The following is an 18879-nucleotide window of genomic DNA, read 5'->3' as shown; positions in this document are numbered from 1 at the left end:
TATGCAGTTCAACGTTATTGTTTTACGTAGACACTGCTAAAAATACATCAATCATTTGTACAACTTGATAATGACAATATACAACATACTTACGTTTCTTCACAATGTTTACTTAACAGAAATCAAAGAGTTTGATATAATTAATCAATTAAATCATTTCTCTTGATGTTATTTTGGTTTATATCTGCAAACATTATTTCTTTTAAGCACTAAACGCTGTTGCCGTTCTTCTCTACAAGTGATGATCTTCAACTTCTCCGCTGTTGTATAAAAAACTCTTTCTTTATGAAGTGTCAAATGATATTTGATACCGCCCATGTAAATCATACCGTCCTTTTAAAGTAAAATTGTAAGAACTTTGAGTCTAATATCTCTTGGACCATGTTCCAATCATGAAATTCAATAATTGCGCTTGGGTTATAAAATTATCATTAAACATCAGTAGTTATTTGGGAAAATGGCGGCCGTCGATTTCATCGTCTGAGTTATGTTCTGATCACAAAATTACAGAAATTACTTATTGATTGTAAAATTATCATGAAGCAATGATAATTATTTTTTTTTGGGGGGGGGGGGGGGGGGGGGGGGTGGCGGCCGTTGATTTCACCAAATTTTGGGTGCGTATTATACATAGGACCTGCTGTTTTTTGCCATCTTCTGGTCAACTTTTGGGGGTTCGTATTATACACGAGTGCGTATTATACATGATACTTTAACTAAGGTACTTATTTAACAAATAAATTATAATTAATATTTGGCATCACGATAAATAGTTGTTATAGAATAGCCTTAGTGAATAGGTGAAGAATATGACCTTTTATTTTGATTTAGGATTGGTGGAACTGATCACAGAATCAGAGACTTTGAGAAAGATCCAAGTGCAGGCAGGTGTCACAGGCTCATTTAAAGACCGACCAATCAAAGAGTGGCTACAGGGTCATAACCCCACTGAATTAGAATATCAGAAAGTAAGTCCAAGACTGTTGGAGAGAAGGAGGGGATGTGGAGTTTGATAGATAGGAAGTTTGTAATATTTTGAAGAATGACATCTAGACTAATAAATAATTAAAACATCTTCTTGGAAGATGAATATGCAACATCCACTAAAATAAAAGTGTTAAAGACTCAAAAAGTATTGTATATACATGTAGACAATAAGTTTTTCTCTTCGCAGGCCGTGGATAACTTTACTAGATCGTGTGCTGGATATTGTGTAGCTACCTATGTCTTAGGGGTCTGTGATCGCCACAATGACAATATCATGTTAAAACAGTCCGGTCATATGTTTCATATTGATTTCAACAAGTTTCTTGGAGATGCTCAGATGTTTGGCAATTTCAAGAGGTTGGTTTTATTTATTAGCTGTTTTATTTATATTCTCTGAGATATTTCTTAAAAAGCATAATAAAGTACAAATATGGTGGAGCTTTAATGAATCTTTGTAAATGTATATATGAAAGTACTGTAAATCCGGTAATTTTTGTGATGATATAAATTTCTTTTTTTTCGCAATCTTTTTTGGAAAGTGATTTTGGGAAAGCATCGCAAAATATTCAATACGCAGAAATCATATCCAGTATTGTTTGCTATATGAAACTTTTCCAATTGTGAACAATGGCTGATGCAAATCAAAAAAATTTACACATTTTTCCCCATTATTTGCCAATTTTATGAAATGCTAAAAAAAACAACATAGACTGTTTGTAATGGAGTGACTTTATCTTCATTTTGAGTTATAAGGCACAACATGCAACAAATGCAGTTTGAGTGGTGACTTGATGCTCTGTTGCTGTTTTATTTGCAATTTGACCCTTTCTCACACATTTAATTGAGACACTTTAATCAGGGAATCCTAGGAAAAATTAATTAACTAAACAAAAATTAGTTAATGTGTTAATTTCTCTATTCGTTTTCAGGGATCGAGTGCCATTTGTTTTGACATCTGACATGGTCTATGTCATCAACAACGGAGAGAAGCAGAGTGACAAGTTCCAGCTGTTTGTGGATTTGTGTTGCCAGGCCTTCAACATCTTACGCAAAAACGCAAACCTCTTCCTCAACTTGTTTGCTTTGGTGAGGTCTCCTTTTGAAATTATTTTAATAGATAATTAAATAATAGATTTATCAAACATTTGTTAGTTCTTACCTAAAAGACAATTTTTTTTCTTAAGTTCATACATGTATATAATGACACATTGCATCCATATAATGTATATACATGTATTTAATAGGATGAAGGCTTTTAAAAATGCACTGCATAGAGCTACAATGTAACCATTGGTTAACATGATTTTTTTTTTCTATTCTCATAAGGACAAAGACAATATTACATGAACTTTTTGCATGTACCATTATTTTTAAGAAATCTTGTGATTTTTTACTTGGTTTTTACCATGAAATTAATTCTGAGATGTTGATATAAAGAGTGTTCATAATACAATGGTCGATGTAAGTATGCTGCTCATGTTATCAAATCTGTCGGCAAATCTGTCGAAGCATGAGAGTTTAATAAAGAAAATTGGTATCCATATGAATACAATGTCTCTGTCATTTAAATTACTGGTCATGTACTTGAATGTATCAGGGTTTTTTTTAATTGACTCAGCATCTTCTATTTCCAATTTCACTAAAATCAACTTGTTCTTTTAGATCATTTCAATACAAAAAAGATAACAATGAATTTGTTCAAATATTCAACACGTCAGACGGCATAATGTTTCTTGTATATGTAGTATCTCAAGAATTTTGTAAACTTTCTATCTTTGATTATATTTCATAAAACATATTCAGAATAATAATGAATTCTAAGATAACTGCATGTTAACATGAAATAATAATTCTTGATCATACCAAGCTTGGATCTTGTTCTTGAAACTTAAAATCATAGTACAATATCAGCAGCAATTCTATTGATCAGGGTTCTCCATTCACATAGAGTTTTCTGTTGCATTCAACCATGATTATGCATGCCATGGTTATAAACCTGCTGCACCATGGTTGAAATTGGGAGCAGTCATGATAAAAGTTAATAGTACTGTAAATTTTGGCCATATAACAAGTGTGTTCCAATTTGTCAAGTGATAGTTAAGTCTGTTTATAAATACTGTGTTTCATGTATTTACACCTACCTAGAGAGTTCAAGATGAGCAATGGACAAAGACTGCATGAGGATCTTCAAGACCAGAGAAGCATTATAAATAGGCGACAATCAGTTAAAAATCTCCATCTTTCAAAAAAATGTAACTGTTCTGAGACACACAAACAAAATTAAAATTATAATGCTTTATGTACAAGACTTAATGTAAGTGTATGAACACATTAAAATTTTACTTGAGAGAAATAAAGGTGTAAATTATTTTATCAATATTTTGGCTGTTTCATGTGACTCAATTTGATTTTATGATCAACCTATTGATTACTGCCCTTTTTTCCTTAATGTTTTTCACTTTTGCATCTTCGGCCATGTTTAAATGATCTAATGTGGAGAACCCTGATTGATTATATTGTGTAAGACAATACTTAGATTAATTTTAATTTAATTTTAGTAGCTTAATTTTCAAATCTAAGAGTCTTCAGATTTCATTTTAATTACTAAATGATAAAATTCTGCTAGGAATTAATTGTCCGGATGCTGTGACTAAAATATATATCTATTAAGAAATAGATAATTAACTTAAATATAATTAATAGAGCATACTCTTTGAAAAGATTATGAGCAAGCATACTGGTAATGAAATGATATTTGTTAATTAATTCACAGTTGATTGTCTTTCTGATATGAGTCCATTGAATTTTGTTTTCATTTTTATGATGAGTTCATTGCAATTATCCTCTAAATTTGCTTGTAGCTGTCCAGATCAGGAATTCCTGGGGTTTCTGAAGGGGCAGCCCGGTACATACAGAGGGCCCTGCTCCCCGGTCACACCCAGGCCCAGGCTTCAGCATTGTTCACACGGTATGTTACAACACCCCTGCACCCCCCCCCCCCCCAATCCTAACACCCCTGCACCCCCAATAACTGTACTTAAATTACTCTACACTGTCAGACATTCCTCCCATGATTTTCAGGTGAAACGAGGATTCACATAAATTTATGAAATTTATCACTTTATTTGTACATGCAAGTTTTATAAAATTTTGTCACATGCACTAAGCATAAAATTATGTCCCTTTATTTTCAAGTAAGGTATTTGGTTAAAGTTCAGTTCATGTAAGTTTTCTTTCACATGATTTTCATGTAAACTCATGTTAAGCTTACATGCATTTCATATTAAATTTAAATTACTTCTTAACCGAGAAATTGTTCAGCAATGCTAACAACACATCTTGCAAACAACTGTTTTGAGGTTTCTGTTGTTTTTCTTTTTTTTTATTTCATTACCACTTCAAATTGTTTATCAACTTTTAATTGCAGAATGATTGAAGACAGTGTACGATCTGTGTTCACTCAGTTTAACTTCTTCATCCATAACCTGGGGCAGATGAAGTTCTCCAGCCACCAGGAGGGAGCCTTGCTGTCCTTTGTCCCCAAGACTTATAGGTCAGTAGCTCTCTGTATGACTTACTGGTAACAAGTCAACTCGGCATCTGGTGAATTTGGCACCTAGCTGTATAAATAGTGAACTTGGCATCTGGTGAATTTGGCACCTAGCTGTGTAAATAGTGAACTCAGCATCTGGTGAATACGGCACCTGGTAAATTCAGCACCTTGTTATTTTTTTTATCATAATTGTAAACAGCTGTTAAAGATAGGAAAATATAGAAAGAAACACAATGTGCTTATGACAAATAAAAACAAGGGCACCGCTAAGCGGAGCATCCCCTCGCGACATGTGTAATTGAGTTATTGTGTGAGGGATGCATTATTTAGGAATATATAGTTATGTAAATGTAAATGAGGAGACCACATTCTACTTACCCTCCATTACTACAAAAACTACTCTCTTTTTTTATACCTGTACTAGATCTAAATCCAAAAAATATCAAGTTGTTGATTTGAACTGCTCACTTTCACTTTGGTTTCACAGAAGAGAAGAGGAAGTAGTTATTGTCAAGTTGTACATAAAATTGTGTTATTTTAATGCTATACATGTATTAAAAAGTACTCAACTGATTGGCTTGAAAATTATATTGTTTGTCCTTTTACCATGCCAAATAAGTGTACAAAGTTTGATAAGAATTCGTGCAAGGGTTTTCTTTTAAACATGCTTGCAAGCTGAACACACACACATACACACACACGCACAGCAGTGATGCTATATCCCCTTCGCAACAAGTTGCGCGAGGGGATAATTAAAAAAAACTTATAGTTTATTTGTGAATAAAAACACTCCGAGTTAAAAACAACTAACTACAAACGGTGCTGAATTCACCAGATGCTGAGTTGACTTGTTACCCTTATATAACACCAGTCTGAAAGTGACCAAACACCCAACAGAGGCCTGCACCACATTGTGACTGCAGGGAAATAAGATCGAAATATTTTTTAGTTGATACCCATAACAGTATTACAACTTCTTGAATTTTTTGTAAAAAGTATGTCACTGTGCTTCTCTCCGTAAAATTTGAAATCATCTTAATACATGGAATATTCATTAAATGGGGAGACTTGCTACAAAATGTGTACTTTTCTTTTATATGCTGCTGCACAATTTCTATAAAAAAAAATCTCCCTTATCTTCAACACGTTTATTAAGTCTCTTCATCCAGCTTTGGAATGCGACTCTGTCCTCTGAATTTGAAAGAGGTTTACTCCTCAGACACTGATGCTCTGCTGAGGCTGATGAGATGATGAGAGGGAAAACTGTGCCCAGATAGCAAACTATGTTTTATCCCCTGTAACGATTTCAAACTGACGTGCAGCACATTTTTTTTCGTGCTGTATTCTGATATGCAGGACCCACAAAATGTACTCACAATAATTTCCACAAAAACATTGATATGATATAATCCAATGTTTGTACTCTATTTTGTGTATCAAGTTTTAGTTTCCAAAAATTAAGTATTACCATTATATTCTAGAAAAAAACCCCAATTTTATAGTTGTCAATGATTTGTGCAAGAGAGCGCATATTGCTGAGAAGTGATAACCAAAATATAAGGATCATGGTCTTAGATGATAGATTTACATTCAAAAAATTCATCACATTATGATGTTTTGTTCTAAAACAATATTGTTTCTTCATAAATCAAAAAATCTTTTGTAATAAGAGAGCTGTGGACCAATGAATTTATAAATGCATTGTTTACATCCCAGGTACAGGTTCTTCTTTTTTTTTTTTTTTTTTTACACCTCAAGATAAACTAAAACCTGCAAAGTTTTGTTTTTTAATAGTTAATCTTTGATCATTGGAGAGCCCGTTACTGTGCAAGGAATCTCCATTGTTCGTGGGAGACCAATGTTTGTGGCTTTCATGGGTGACCTTTGCCCATGAATTTACATCCCCATGAACTTACATGTATATAGTAGCATTTGTTTAATATTAATTGAAACAATTCTAAACTTTTAAACCAACGAAATTACGTCCCCGTGTACCAGGGAAAATTTGGCAACACAGGAAGATTGACCCGTATGAATAAAAATGATTCCACAGTATGGCTTTTCATCCCTCACTTGATATTAATTAAATGTCTCATTTGAATTAAGATTATTTAATTTGAGAGCTGAATATTGGTTTTACATACATGTACAGTGCATAATCTGAACAATTTAAACTATGATATAAGTCCAAAAAAATTATTATGAAGTATTTTTCTGGGCATGTTATACAGTATGTTTGGCAATTTGTATTCTGTTTCTGAACTTTAAGTTTTGTATACTATTAGGATTGCAGTATATAGATCTTTTTTTTCATTTGGCCTTTTTTGTACATACAATGGTGATTTTCCATACATTGAATTGCCACAGACTGTATTTCAATCTTGCCGACTCGTCAGACTCTTTTTATTTATTTTTCTTCAAAATGAATGATTTAAACTTGAGTTTTAGAATAATATTGTTCTTTAAAAAAGTAATGACTTTTACTTTATATAGTCATGAAGAAGTCTATTAATTTTTCTCTTAATATTATATAATAGATGATTTTTGTAGCCTTTATCTGCATGGATGCTGAAATGTGACAATTGAGATACATGTATATATAGACATGCTTCTGCTTACGTATAGCTTTCTTTTCTCTTAGCATAAACACAGATGGGAAAATAAAATGTGTAGCGGTACATGGATATCAGAAACGTTATCAGCCAGAAAAGCACTATGTAAGTCTCCAAATCTCATTCTTTTCTACGAGGTACAATGCTGGTCACGATTATATCGATTTTAGAAAGTATTTAATAGGCTATTAGTCTGGTAGAATTAGATCCTTAGTTTTGTTTACTTTTAATGCTACACAAGGATTTGTATACAATTTACCCTTGTTCACTGTTGTGCACCAGTATATAACAGCCTGAAGGTCTTTGGAAAGGGGTGTACATGATATGATTTTTATATTATACAATTAAATCAAGGTACTTGTATATTTTCTTTTTGTATGCAACAAAACAAGTTAATATTATCAATTGATCAAATTGGGAATTATGTTTTTTCCATCCATCCTGTATTATTTAAAAAGAATTAGCCTCAGATATTTGGAAATGTTATCCTAATGATTATTAATAAATAAATATAAATTTGTTTTTAAGAAAAAAAGCATAAAAAGGATATCATATTGTTTTTTTGTCACTTTTATGAAACGCATACATCTATAATCATGTGCACTAGCTATGACAATTAAAACAAAGTAAGCCATCAAATTGATCAAATTTGATCAATTTTATTCTGTTTGGCTTTCTCCTTCAGATCTTCATAATAAGAGTGGAGCGAGTCAACCAAAAAGTGCCAATGTATGTGTTCCGTCATTTCTCAGAATTTCTGGAGTTTAGAAACAAAGTGGTGGAACTGTTTCCACTCACATCATGGCCTCCCAACCCAAGCAAGCAAGTACATTATCAGAAAATTAAGTTCAAACTCGAAAAGTTGTCAATGACAGAATAGGTGAAATTTAACTGATCAGTGCTTTGGCCAAAATCTGTTATTAGAAACAATTCATTTTTTAAGGGGGCTTAATGGTCGACAAATTAGCAATCAGATCGGCCTAAAATTTTTATGATTTGTTAAGGTATTGATTATGTAGACTAAATGTAAAAAAATCCATTCATTTTTAGCTCACGTGAGCTATTATGATTACATTTTGTCTGTCGTCCGTCTGTCAGTCTGTCTTTTCACATTTTCAACATCTTCTCCATAACTACTGGGCCAATTTAAACCAAACTTGGCATAACGTACCCTAAGGCAAAAGGGATTCAAAGTTGTGAAAATTAAGAATCACACTATTTTACAAGGGGAGTTAACAAGGAATTATTGAAAAAATTTTCAAAAATCTTTTTCTCAAGAAGCGGCCATTAGGCCAGGAAAACTGAAACTCATGTAAAAGCATCCTCAGGTAATGTATATAGGTTCAAAGTTGTGAAAATCATGACCCCCTGGGGGTAAGGTGGGGCCACAAGGGGGGGGGTCAAACTTTTACACAGGAATATACCAGTATAGAGTAAATATTTAATAAAAATCTTTTTCTCAGAAACCAATCAGTCAGGAAAGCTCAACTTTCTTCTTGAAACTTATTTGGAAGCATCCTCAGGTAGTGTAGATTCAAATTTGAAAAAATCATGACTCACGGGGGTAGGGCAAGGCCACAATGGGGGTCGAATTTTTATATATAGTGTAAATCTTTAAAAAAAAAGTTCTCATAAAACAATCAGCCAGAAAAGCTGAAACATATGTGGAAGCATTCTCAGGTAGTGTAGATGAGTCCTGGGGGTTGGGTGAGGCCAGATGTGGGGTCGAATTTTTACACAGGAATACTGTAAAATCCTTATATTACGCGACTACTTATTTCACGATCCCGCTAGTTTGTATCAAATCGCGATAATATTAAATCACGAACGTGGACTTTTCTCCTTATTTCTTATAGTTCTGAACTCTCAGAAAATGATGGAGAGATTTTAAAATCCACGAAAGATGCTTTACGCAATTCTACATGGATATTAATTTCTCGTGTTTAATTAGGAATCTACAGTATATAGGGAAAAGTCTTAAAAAATCTTTTTCTCAGAAACCAATCAGCCAGGGATGCTGAAACTTGTGTGGAAGAATTGTCAGGTAGTGTAGATTGAAGTTTTTTAAACCATGATCCTCGGGGATAGGATTGGGTCACAATCGGGAAGGGGGGGGGGGGGGAACAAATTTTTACATAGGAATAACGGTATAAATTATAGAGAAAAATCTTAAACTCTTTTTCTTAAAAACTGTTCGACTAGAAAAGCTGTATGTTAAATGAAAGCAACTTCAGAGAGTGTAGATTCAAAATCTTGAGAATTAGGGTGGGGCCGCATTGGGGATCCAGTTATACAAAGGAAAAAATTTTGATTATTAACAAAAATTGAAATCTTACTTAAATGGATTTATTATATCCAAGCATTTTGACATATTGCTTATTCTTTAAAATTGTTTATACTTTGGCCCCTGGACGATTCTTGGGCCTCACAGGGGGTTCAGAGTTTGATTTAGGTTTATATCCTGTATATATACAATTTTTTAGGATCTTTTTGTCAGTTGAAAACTGCAATGCTCAGCATGTGATATGACTATATTTACATTTTCCAATGTCTTTGCCTGTGATAACACTACGTATCGATTTTGTACTATATAACCCATAATACAAATGACGCCAAATTGAGGCGCCAGCGGGGTTTGCTTATTTACATTTAAATATTTAGTCGTATGATGGTTTAAAATTATATAAATATAAGTAATAAGGAATCATTCTTTGAATATTATGAGGTGATAATTACGGTCAGGGCGTGATCAAATCTATCATAAAGCCCTACGGGCTTTATTGGATTTGATCACGCCCCGACCAAAATTATCACCTCATAATACTCAAAGAATGATTCTTTATTCCTTATATAAAATCATCCTGTTAGAAAAGGGAATTAATTAAAAACATAAGAATATTTAGGGGGGGGGTGTGGATTTTTATTTATACAGGATCTACATTTGTTATACCACATTGTCCAGATATTTTGTATGATGACTCCATTAAGCTGATTTTATTATGCCTAGTGTTGCTCAGGTGAGCAATGTGGCCCATGGGCCACAATCATCAAGCCTTCTGAATTAATAAAATGCATTGCTGTAGATTTTTCATGGCCTTTTTGTTTAAAATTGAATACACTTGTAATAATATTTAACTATGGGAGCCATAATCAGATTTCAGATGGGACGATCACATATAAAAACTGTAGCAGAGGCCAGGAAGCAGGAGATGGAGAAATTCCTACATGAGTTATGGAGAAAGGCACCAGAAGTGTGTGAGGTTTGTAGATCCACACATTTTTGAGATATTTCATTTAAAAGAAAAGAAAAAGATAGGAAAAAGGATTAAAAATAGAGAAAAAGAAACTATACGTCAAACACAGTATGGTCACTTTTCCGTTGGAAACAGAAGACTTTAACAATTAGAAAAGTGAAAAAGAAACAATAGAATTATTGAAGGGTCTTGCACTGAAGGGGGAAGACCCTATAATAACTATATTGCAAGCAATGAGAAGTCTTCTGTTTGAATGCACCTTAAAATAGGCGACAAGAAATAAGATGCTGGCAATGGAAGGAAAGTTGTTGAACAACATAAATAAATCAAGATATCTGTGTAAAAATTAATGTTTATTCAGTACTCTATTGGCAATAAAAATCCTTCTGTTTTAGAAAGGGGAAGATATATAACCTAACTACCCTTTTAAACTGTTGTAAATTTTTCTTTTCTGGTTTTATTATGATATGAAAACTGACATGATCAATCATAAATCTTACAAAACAAAATGGTCACTTTTTCCAAGAGGAATTGTCCTCTTGTACTCATTATGGATACATGGCTCTGTGAGGTCTTGTTTCTGAATAAAATCAATTTTATCTGTGACTTTTTTTTTCAGAGTGACATTGTGTATACATTCTTTCATCCTCTGTTAAGAGATGAACAAGAAGCACAGAAAGCCAAGTTGAATGTCACCAAACTGAAAGGTACCTCGATCAAAACATAGGATTAAACAAAATAATGATTCAGTGAAGACATCAATACTTTATTTATTCAAGTTATACTGACAAATTTAACATATTTTCTGCAATTATTAAATTTATCTTTTTTTTGAATTTTTTTTTTTTTTTAAATATGAAAAATTGATGATTTTCAGAGAACCAGGTGGAGTTGGTGCAGCCGCCCTCACAGTTTGGAATGGTGAAGCTGTCCATTCACCACAGGAGAGACACGCTGCACATCATGATAATGCATGCCAAAGACCTAGTAAGTCTCACCTTACATCCTTTACTGGATTTTGAATTTCTCTATGTATTCTTAAGAAAATTCAGTTTAGTTTGATTACAAATATTGACCAGACTGTAATCTACATGGTCTAGTTCTAACCATTTTGAAGCAATTCATAGGCACATGGCTCAGTGGTCATAGGTGTTAGGCCAGTAATTCCCATAGGTCGCTGGTTCAAACCCTGCTGTGGACACTTGATGTTGTGTGTTTTGCCCTAGGAATGGCACTTATAGTCAACATTGTCTCAATCTGGCCTGCGGAAATTGGGTACCTGCATTTACTTGGAGTTAACTGTGTAACCTGCAATGGACAGTTGATGTCCCATCCATGGGGAGTAAATGACTCTCATCCACTTAGCACCATTGAAACCGGGGATAAGCACTGACCTTATGTGCCTTCATGACACGGAGAATGATTTAACTTATAATATGCACATTCTTTAACTTTTAAAAAACTGCTTTCAAATGCATCATTTAGCTAATAAAATATCAACATTAATTCAAATACTTCTACATTTGAACTTCGATATTTCCAACACTGATATCTCGAATACAATGGATAATTATGTCAAAGTGATTTATAAGTCCCAACCACTTATTTTTTAAGTATTTAACCCTCTGAGTCAATATCTGGAATACTCGGATATCTTGAATTTTCTAAACAGTCCCATTTAGTTCGAGATAATGAAGTATTTCATTGTGGATGGGACACCCTTGGAATGGCTGTTATGTAGGGAAGAGCATTCTAAGTTTTTAAGAACTTGTGTCCAATCCTTTTTTTGGGAGTTGATTTTAATCAACTCTCCTATGCAGTTACTCTGGCAAACCAAAAGTGAAATAGTGTTTGGACCTAAGCACAAATCATCACCACTGACAAGACTTAGTTCTTGAAAATAATAGAAAAATTCAAATTAATGTATGCTGAAGCATTGTTTTTCAAGGAAACTTATCAATAAACACTTTGAAAATAGTCAGATTTTATATAATACAAACAACTAAAATATTTTTATAGTCTCGTGTATTCCTACGCCAGAGTTTAATATACATATAGCCTCGTTCAACCAGACGCTCGGCTGTCTCCGTAAATCTCCGACAAGCAGAAAAGCTCTCTTGCTTGTCGGAGATTAACAGAGACAGCCGAGCGTCTGGCTGAACGAGACTAGAGTTCGATATCAATAGTGCTTGGATCCATAAAATTTTTAGAATTGCTTTGATTACTTATACATAGTTTGAAATCTATCTTTAAATATTACACAACATGATTCATATGATGATTCTCGAAATTCTTGTCGGAAAAGTCTATAATAATAAAAAAGTGCGTAATTCAAATACAGACTAGAAACTAATTGCCATGCAAGATAAGTTGATTTCAAAATAAATGATAATTGATAAAATCAACTCCCGTCAGTACTTCAGTACTTTGATTCACACAAGCAAACAATGAAACATGTTCAAGTCGTAAATCAAAACCCTTGGAATTTTATTACATTGAAAAATGAAATAAACCAGTCTAGAAAAAACCCCAGGATTTTCTGAAAGTAAGAGGCAACCAGAAGAACTATTTAGCTAATACCGGTAATTAAAATAAGAGATTTTTATTTGTTTGTAGCCAGCCACTACAGAACTACCTAGTCCTTATGTGAAGACCTATTTACTGCCTGACTCCGAGAAACAGACCAAACGGAAAACAAAGATCGTTAAACATTCCACACACCCAACCTACAATGAAGTGGTATGTATTGTTAGCAAATCTTTCCACTCAGTAAAACATTCATATACATACATATATATTATTAGTTACATGGTTTGTAGTAGACCTAGGGTGCTTTCCATTTAACCTGCATCGCCGGATTTGCCTGCATCGCCAATTGCTGGAACGTGTGTCGCCAGAGAGCGATTGTAGGAACGCATAGCATTGATGATATTATATTGTACAAAACTGGGATTTCTGATATATATGTACTATATATTTTTTCGTTTGCAGATTGACTATAAGATAAGATTAGAAGAAATGAAACAGAAAACTTTACAAGTGAGTGTTTGGGACCATGATGTTCTGAAAGAGAACAATCTCCTTGGTGCTGTATATATTAAACTACGTGATGTGGATGTAACCAAAGAAATACCAAAGTGGTACCATCTGGAGAAAATTCAAATAACCAGTTCCAACACCGTTTAACCACTTTACAGATGGTTAACCACTTACAGATGGGTAGCTGGCTTTACCAATGGCACCAATTTAGGCTTGTCACTGGTTTATGAAAAATATACCTTTTTGTTGATAAAATGTACTCATCAGTTTATAGTATTGCATTTGCTGAAGCTGTTGTGGAATTATATGGATTTAATGCAATAACCTTATGGTTTTCTTTTTTGCAATTAATGTGTATAGCCAAGTTTCCCTCAGCTGCAGTTGATCCGTTGTACTCTATAGTTATTTTGTCTATTTTATTATTAATTCATATTTTTTTTGTTGATTGATAAAATTAATGATCAGAAAGGTGTTTGAAGAGTTTAATGTGCAGGTTGCAATAAAATCCTAGTCCCTTTGTGTGATTGGTTTGATCTATTTTAATTTGTCTTCCATGGAATGAATGCTGCTTGTGTTATGTATGTACATGTACTTGTGTATCCCTTTTAAACTGCTCAACACCCTACCTGCCTGTATAATTTTTCACATATATTTTATCAAATTAATTCCTGACACAGTGCTATTTATTTATACTTCCAATCAGACATATATACATCTCTGGTGCTACAGAAATTTGATTGGTTTTGTTTTGCTGTTATAAAATTACAAATGCAAACACTGTTCTATTTTCTAAATCTCCTTGACTCACTCTATTTTTCTGTATGTGCATGTTCTCATTGCTCACCTGAACAAGGGCCAAGCTGAGTTCTTCTGATGTAAAAATATGTTTCATCGGCCTCTTTTTTATATTGTTAGTTTGTATACATGTGTCACTTTGTCTGATTTTTTAATTCACAAAAAATTTATCTTCAAGTTGACAAAAGCACCTCTACCATTATTTTCTTACATTACAGTTACAACAAGTATATGGAAATGTTAGAATGTTAGCAATGACTTCCTCTAACAGATACAGTACAGCTCATGATTTTATCCCGTTACACAAGTGCATCTTTGATGCTTCATTGAGGGTTGTTGGTGCTCACACTCAGGTTTCTACAGTGTACTGAATTAATTGATATGTCAGCTGTTGTTAATTAAGTCATTACCTGTTATACATTCCTGTGTAAATATCTTTTCATTATCAGTTTCAAGTTCATCTAGTATATTATGAAAATCATGATACCTAATTGTGTATCAATTAAGTTGTCTATTGCAATATTATTTGGTCATCTTTTCCATATTCTGCTTATCAATTATTATCAATTTATTATTAATAATTTATTTTCATTTCTGCCATGCTTGGAATGCTTTGTAAAATCACTTACACTCAATAAAAACAAAACATATACAAGCAGATGGTATTAAGGTAGACCCATCCTTTTAAACTTTTAGACAATGAAGCCTCAAATTATTTTCATCTGAATTTCTTGACCAACTTGTAGTCTAACTAAAAAGTCCATATTTACGTATGTGTACACCGCTAGTGGTGAAAAAGGTAAAAGTATACATCTCGGAATAGGTAGCACCCCACAATATATTTTTTGCATAGTTTTAAAACACATTGAATTTCATGACAACTAATTATAAGGATATCAAATGACATAAGTCGGACAAATACAAATATGATATCAACACATGCATACAAAAACTTATGTTGATATGTCCTGCTGTAGTTGCCTATTAATGCTAGCTTTATATTGTTTTTTGCCAGTTTAATTAAATTGGAATGTGTTGCATTTCATGCCTATGAATAATATTTATACCCCCACTCTGAAGAAGAAGGAGATGTACTGTTTTATTGTTGAGTGTGTGTCTTTCTGTCCATCTGTTACAAAATTCTGTCACATTCTTCATCGCAGATGCTTGAAATTTAAACACACTCTTTGCTTTGGTATACTGTGTAATGGGATTTATTTTTGTACCAATCAGACTTCCTGTTTAAAGAAGACTTAGTTAAAATTTAATCTAAAATTTTCATGCTATGTTGTGGGATTCATTTTTGAACAAATTTGATGCCAACTTCCTGTTAAATGTTCACTTTGTTTATTTTGTATATTCACATCGGAGCAAGGGTATGACAAGTGAGCATTGGCACACAGCTATCTTGTTTTGTTCTGATTTAATTGAACTGGGAATATACTGTGGAATTATTTAATTTCATATGGGGGCCAAATTCCATTGACTTTTGGTGTTTTGCTTATTTGTTGGGATGTAATATCTTGAGTGCGCCGGTTTTTAAATTCAGTAGGAAAACTGTATATCTTACAATAAGTTTTCATTGAGGCTGTAAATTTGTGCTTGAAGGCTACCCACGAATACCATGAAAACTGAGCCACAACAAATTCTAATGATTCCACAGTACAATATATGATCTAGTCAGGAGAACCAATCTTTGGGTTAAGTTGAAAACTCTAAAAAAAAAAATCAAGTATTGCTATAGACCGAGGGAAGATCAGAATTTTTGGTTTGTGTTTCACTGAACATGTAAGAGAACAGAACATCTTTCACATTCCTTTCTTAATCATAATTTGAAGTTTTTATTTTGAATACTGTAAAATAGTATTTAACTTGTATGGTATTTGGTGGAAATTGATTTTTACAACATATTAGAGCACTGTGCATCTAAATGCATTTATTTAAATGCATACATGCTTGACATTGAGCGATGTTGCAGAAGTGGCTTTGCACCATAAACACACACACACACACACACACACACACACACACACACAAATATGCAGCTAATTACAGTAACTGGCTGCTGTAGGAATTGTGATTTTCATTGTGAAGTCCATTTTACCTTTAATATGTCACTATCCTATCAGTTTGGCCCCAGTAGATACACATTTCCTGTAAGCCATGGTGCTCAGAAGGATTCAATTACTGTATACAGTGTTATTATTGCCCTGTGTAATTTTCGCCCTTCTACACTTGCAAACAGTTTCACCCCATCTTGAATATGCCCAGACACAGTTGTGTTTAAAGAAAGATAACATGAAACATTGACATTCGCCCAGTCTTAAATTTGCCCGCTGGTAACAAGGGCAAAAGGGGCAAAAATAAAACGGGGCGAATATTTCCCTGTATACAGTATGTTTAGTTCATCAATCAAGTAGATATTTAAATTGTTCAGTTTTTCAGCAGTCCGCTGGGTGAATTACATCTATCCTTCCACCCTTTGCACTGAGGATAGAAAGCTTCTTTGATATTTAAGATTTCACAGTCTCTTTTGTGATAGTTTACAAACCAGGATTAAAATTTCTTCGAAAAATTTAGAGGATTAAAGATAACGGACATTAAATAATTTGTGGTTGCCATTTTCACAGATGGCCGAGTCTTAAGGTTTGCTTTTGAAGAAGTTACAGATAAATGGAATTATTAAGATATGAAAAAATGTCAAAATTATAATATAGTTTGCATTTGTGTAAATACGAAGTGTTGTGGTAGAAATTGTGCTTATGAATTTTTGTAAGAGAGGAGATGCCTGCAGGTCTATAGCAAAGTCGGATGGCGCGTGACCAACCAGAATTTTTTCTCTAAAACTACAGAACCTGCAGTTAGAGAGGAGTACACATTTATAAGATGAAATGATTTATACATGTATTTAACCTTCACATATTGTATAAAATCTATCATGTTTCTGCAAAGATAGCATTTGTTTTGTCATACAACTTTACATTATTTTGTTCATACTTGAATGTATGTTCTCCATCTGTGATAAAATACCATATTGAATAAATACATTTCTCATTAATATCTTCTTTGATCATTATGAACGCCTGAACTCGGATAAAGAACTATATATGATATTAGACAAATTTGGCCCCCAAAATTCGCTAGTTTTAAAATGATTCAGGTACATTAATTTCTTGTGTGATTTAATTTATAAAAGAGTTGACATGAAAACTATTTTTCACCTATTTATTTGATATATATGCACTCACTGACAGTATATGACGTCATAAGTGACGCTATTTTCATAATTCAATCAAAATCAATCAAAAATTGACAATTTTCAAATCTTTTTTCGAATGGGAAATATAGAGCGACTCTTTGAACAAGAATTAACTTTTTGTCACTTATAAGTATTGGAGAGATACATCTTTGGTGAAAATATTTTGTTTGTTCAAGCAGTCACTCGATGTTTCCTTAAAGAAAAACTGCCTCAAAACAAGCCGTTTTGTGCTTAAAAATGAGAAAATGGGGGGAAAAGGTAACCTTTTTGATGTTATATTTTTAAATTGTGAGCACTAAAATCAAAATGAAAATTATGGAAAAACTTCAAATGTATATTTGTACAAATAAAACAAAGAATTACAGTAAAATGTCAATGTTCATTTTAGGGGGCCATTTTAGGCTCAAACCATATATAGTCCTTTAATTTCCTGTATTAATTGGTGTGTCGATCAATTTAAATAAAAACAAAACACATGATGAACCCTTATGTACAATTTTCAGACTAAAGGCAATTAAAATCAAATTGTTCACAATTGTTTACTCTGTGTTAAAACATTGCAAACATTATGCATGGTAATCATCAACCAAAATTCAGGAAACAACTTATTATTTACCGGTACTTGATTAAAGCTATGTTTTAAACACTGTAACCTGCAACAGTTTTAGATTTCCCAAAACCCCATATGTGATACGTCATCAAATGACATGCACCCAGATTTGTACATAGTTGTAGGTGTGAAACAACTTTTCAAGACAATGAGCAATGTTTGGGCATTGTTTATGGAGATACGAGAAAATAAAAGCAAGCTTGCAATGTAAAATTTTATATTTACATTTTTACTGTGTTTTCCATTAAATTCTGTGATCTTTAAATGCTTCTAAATGCAACAACCAATCACTGCGTATGAATTTACATGTAATTTACATAAGAGGTTCTCAAACAGTGATTTCTATGTAATCGGTTAAAAATATATTTTCATTATGGTTGTAGAGAGGACACCAATGAACCCCCTTAATATTTTTTTCAGATTTTTAAATCTTCAAAATAAGTCTGTACCTGCGCAGTTTGACAGCTGTTCTGAGTGATAAAAAAGGCATTGTCCTGTTCTTGTATGCATACTTTTCAAACAAAATGACACGTAGGACTTCATATTCCTTGCTTTTATATATTTTGGCAACATTTTTGAACAGTTTCGGGTGGAAACAAGCCAGTTCAAGAAATGTTTACATTCTTATCCTCAAATGTACAAAATGGCTGCACATCCCCCTTAAATGCATTTATGAGACTCCTCCACAATTTTTTATGGGCTATGGTACTCAGGTGACTGTTAAGGCCTAAAGGCCTCTTGTTTCAGATAAACTAATTTTATGTTTTGCA

At 33.1% G+C, this 18879-nt stretch overlaps 1 protein-coding gene across 5 annotated transcripts in view; it reads left to right on the top strand.

Moving 5' to 3' along the window:
* The window catches only part of LOC105340044 (phosphatidylinositol 4-phosphate 3-kinase C2 domain-containing subunit alpha), a 46027-nt gene extending 28729 nt beyond the window's left edge, over positions 1-17298 (top strand). For 3 of the 5 annotated variants that reach the window (XM_034457660.2, XM_034457665.2, XM_066085808.1), the window contains exons 26-38: positions 832-968; positions 1175-1344; positions 1917-2073; positions 2425-2448; positions 3849-3955; positions 4415-4540; positions 7182-7257; positions 7838-7974; positions 10307-10412; positions 11026-11113; positions 11284-11393; positions 13023-13145; positions 13398-17298. In XM_034457660.2, coding sequence (XP_034313551.2) covers positions 832-968; positions 1175-1344; positions 1917-2073; positions 2425-2448; positions 3849-3955; positions 4415-4540; positions 7182-7257; positions 7838-7974; positions 10307-10412; positions 11026-11113; positions 11284-11393; positions 13023-13145; positions 13398-13592 — 1556 coding nt within the window. In that variant the 3' untranslated portion in view covers positions 13593-17298. Of the gene's footprint in view, positions 1-831; positions 969-1174; positions 1345-1916; positions 2074-2424; positions 2449-3848; positions 3956-4414; positions 4541-7181; positions 7258-7837; positions 7975-10306; positions 10413-11025; positions 11114-11283; positions 11394-13022; positions 13146-13397 lie in introns of those variants that run through there. The other 2 variants (XM_034457671.2, XM_034457674.2) reach the window with 2 other exon arrangements.
* The last annotated feature ends 1581 nt before the right edge of the window (positions 17299-18879 follow it).

Source organism: Magallana gigas, chromosome 5, assembly GCF_963853765.1.
Source record: "Magallana gigas chromosome 5, xbMagGiga1.1, whole genome shotgun sequence".
NCBI classification, from domain to species: Eukaryota; Metazoa; Mollusca; class Bivalvia; order Ostreida; family Ostreidae; genus Magallana; species Magallana gigas.
Note: the sequence above shows the minus strand (reverse complement) of the source record. Positions and strands in the feature narration are given on the sequence as shown.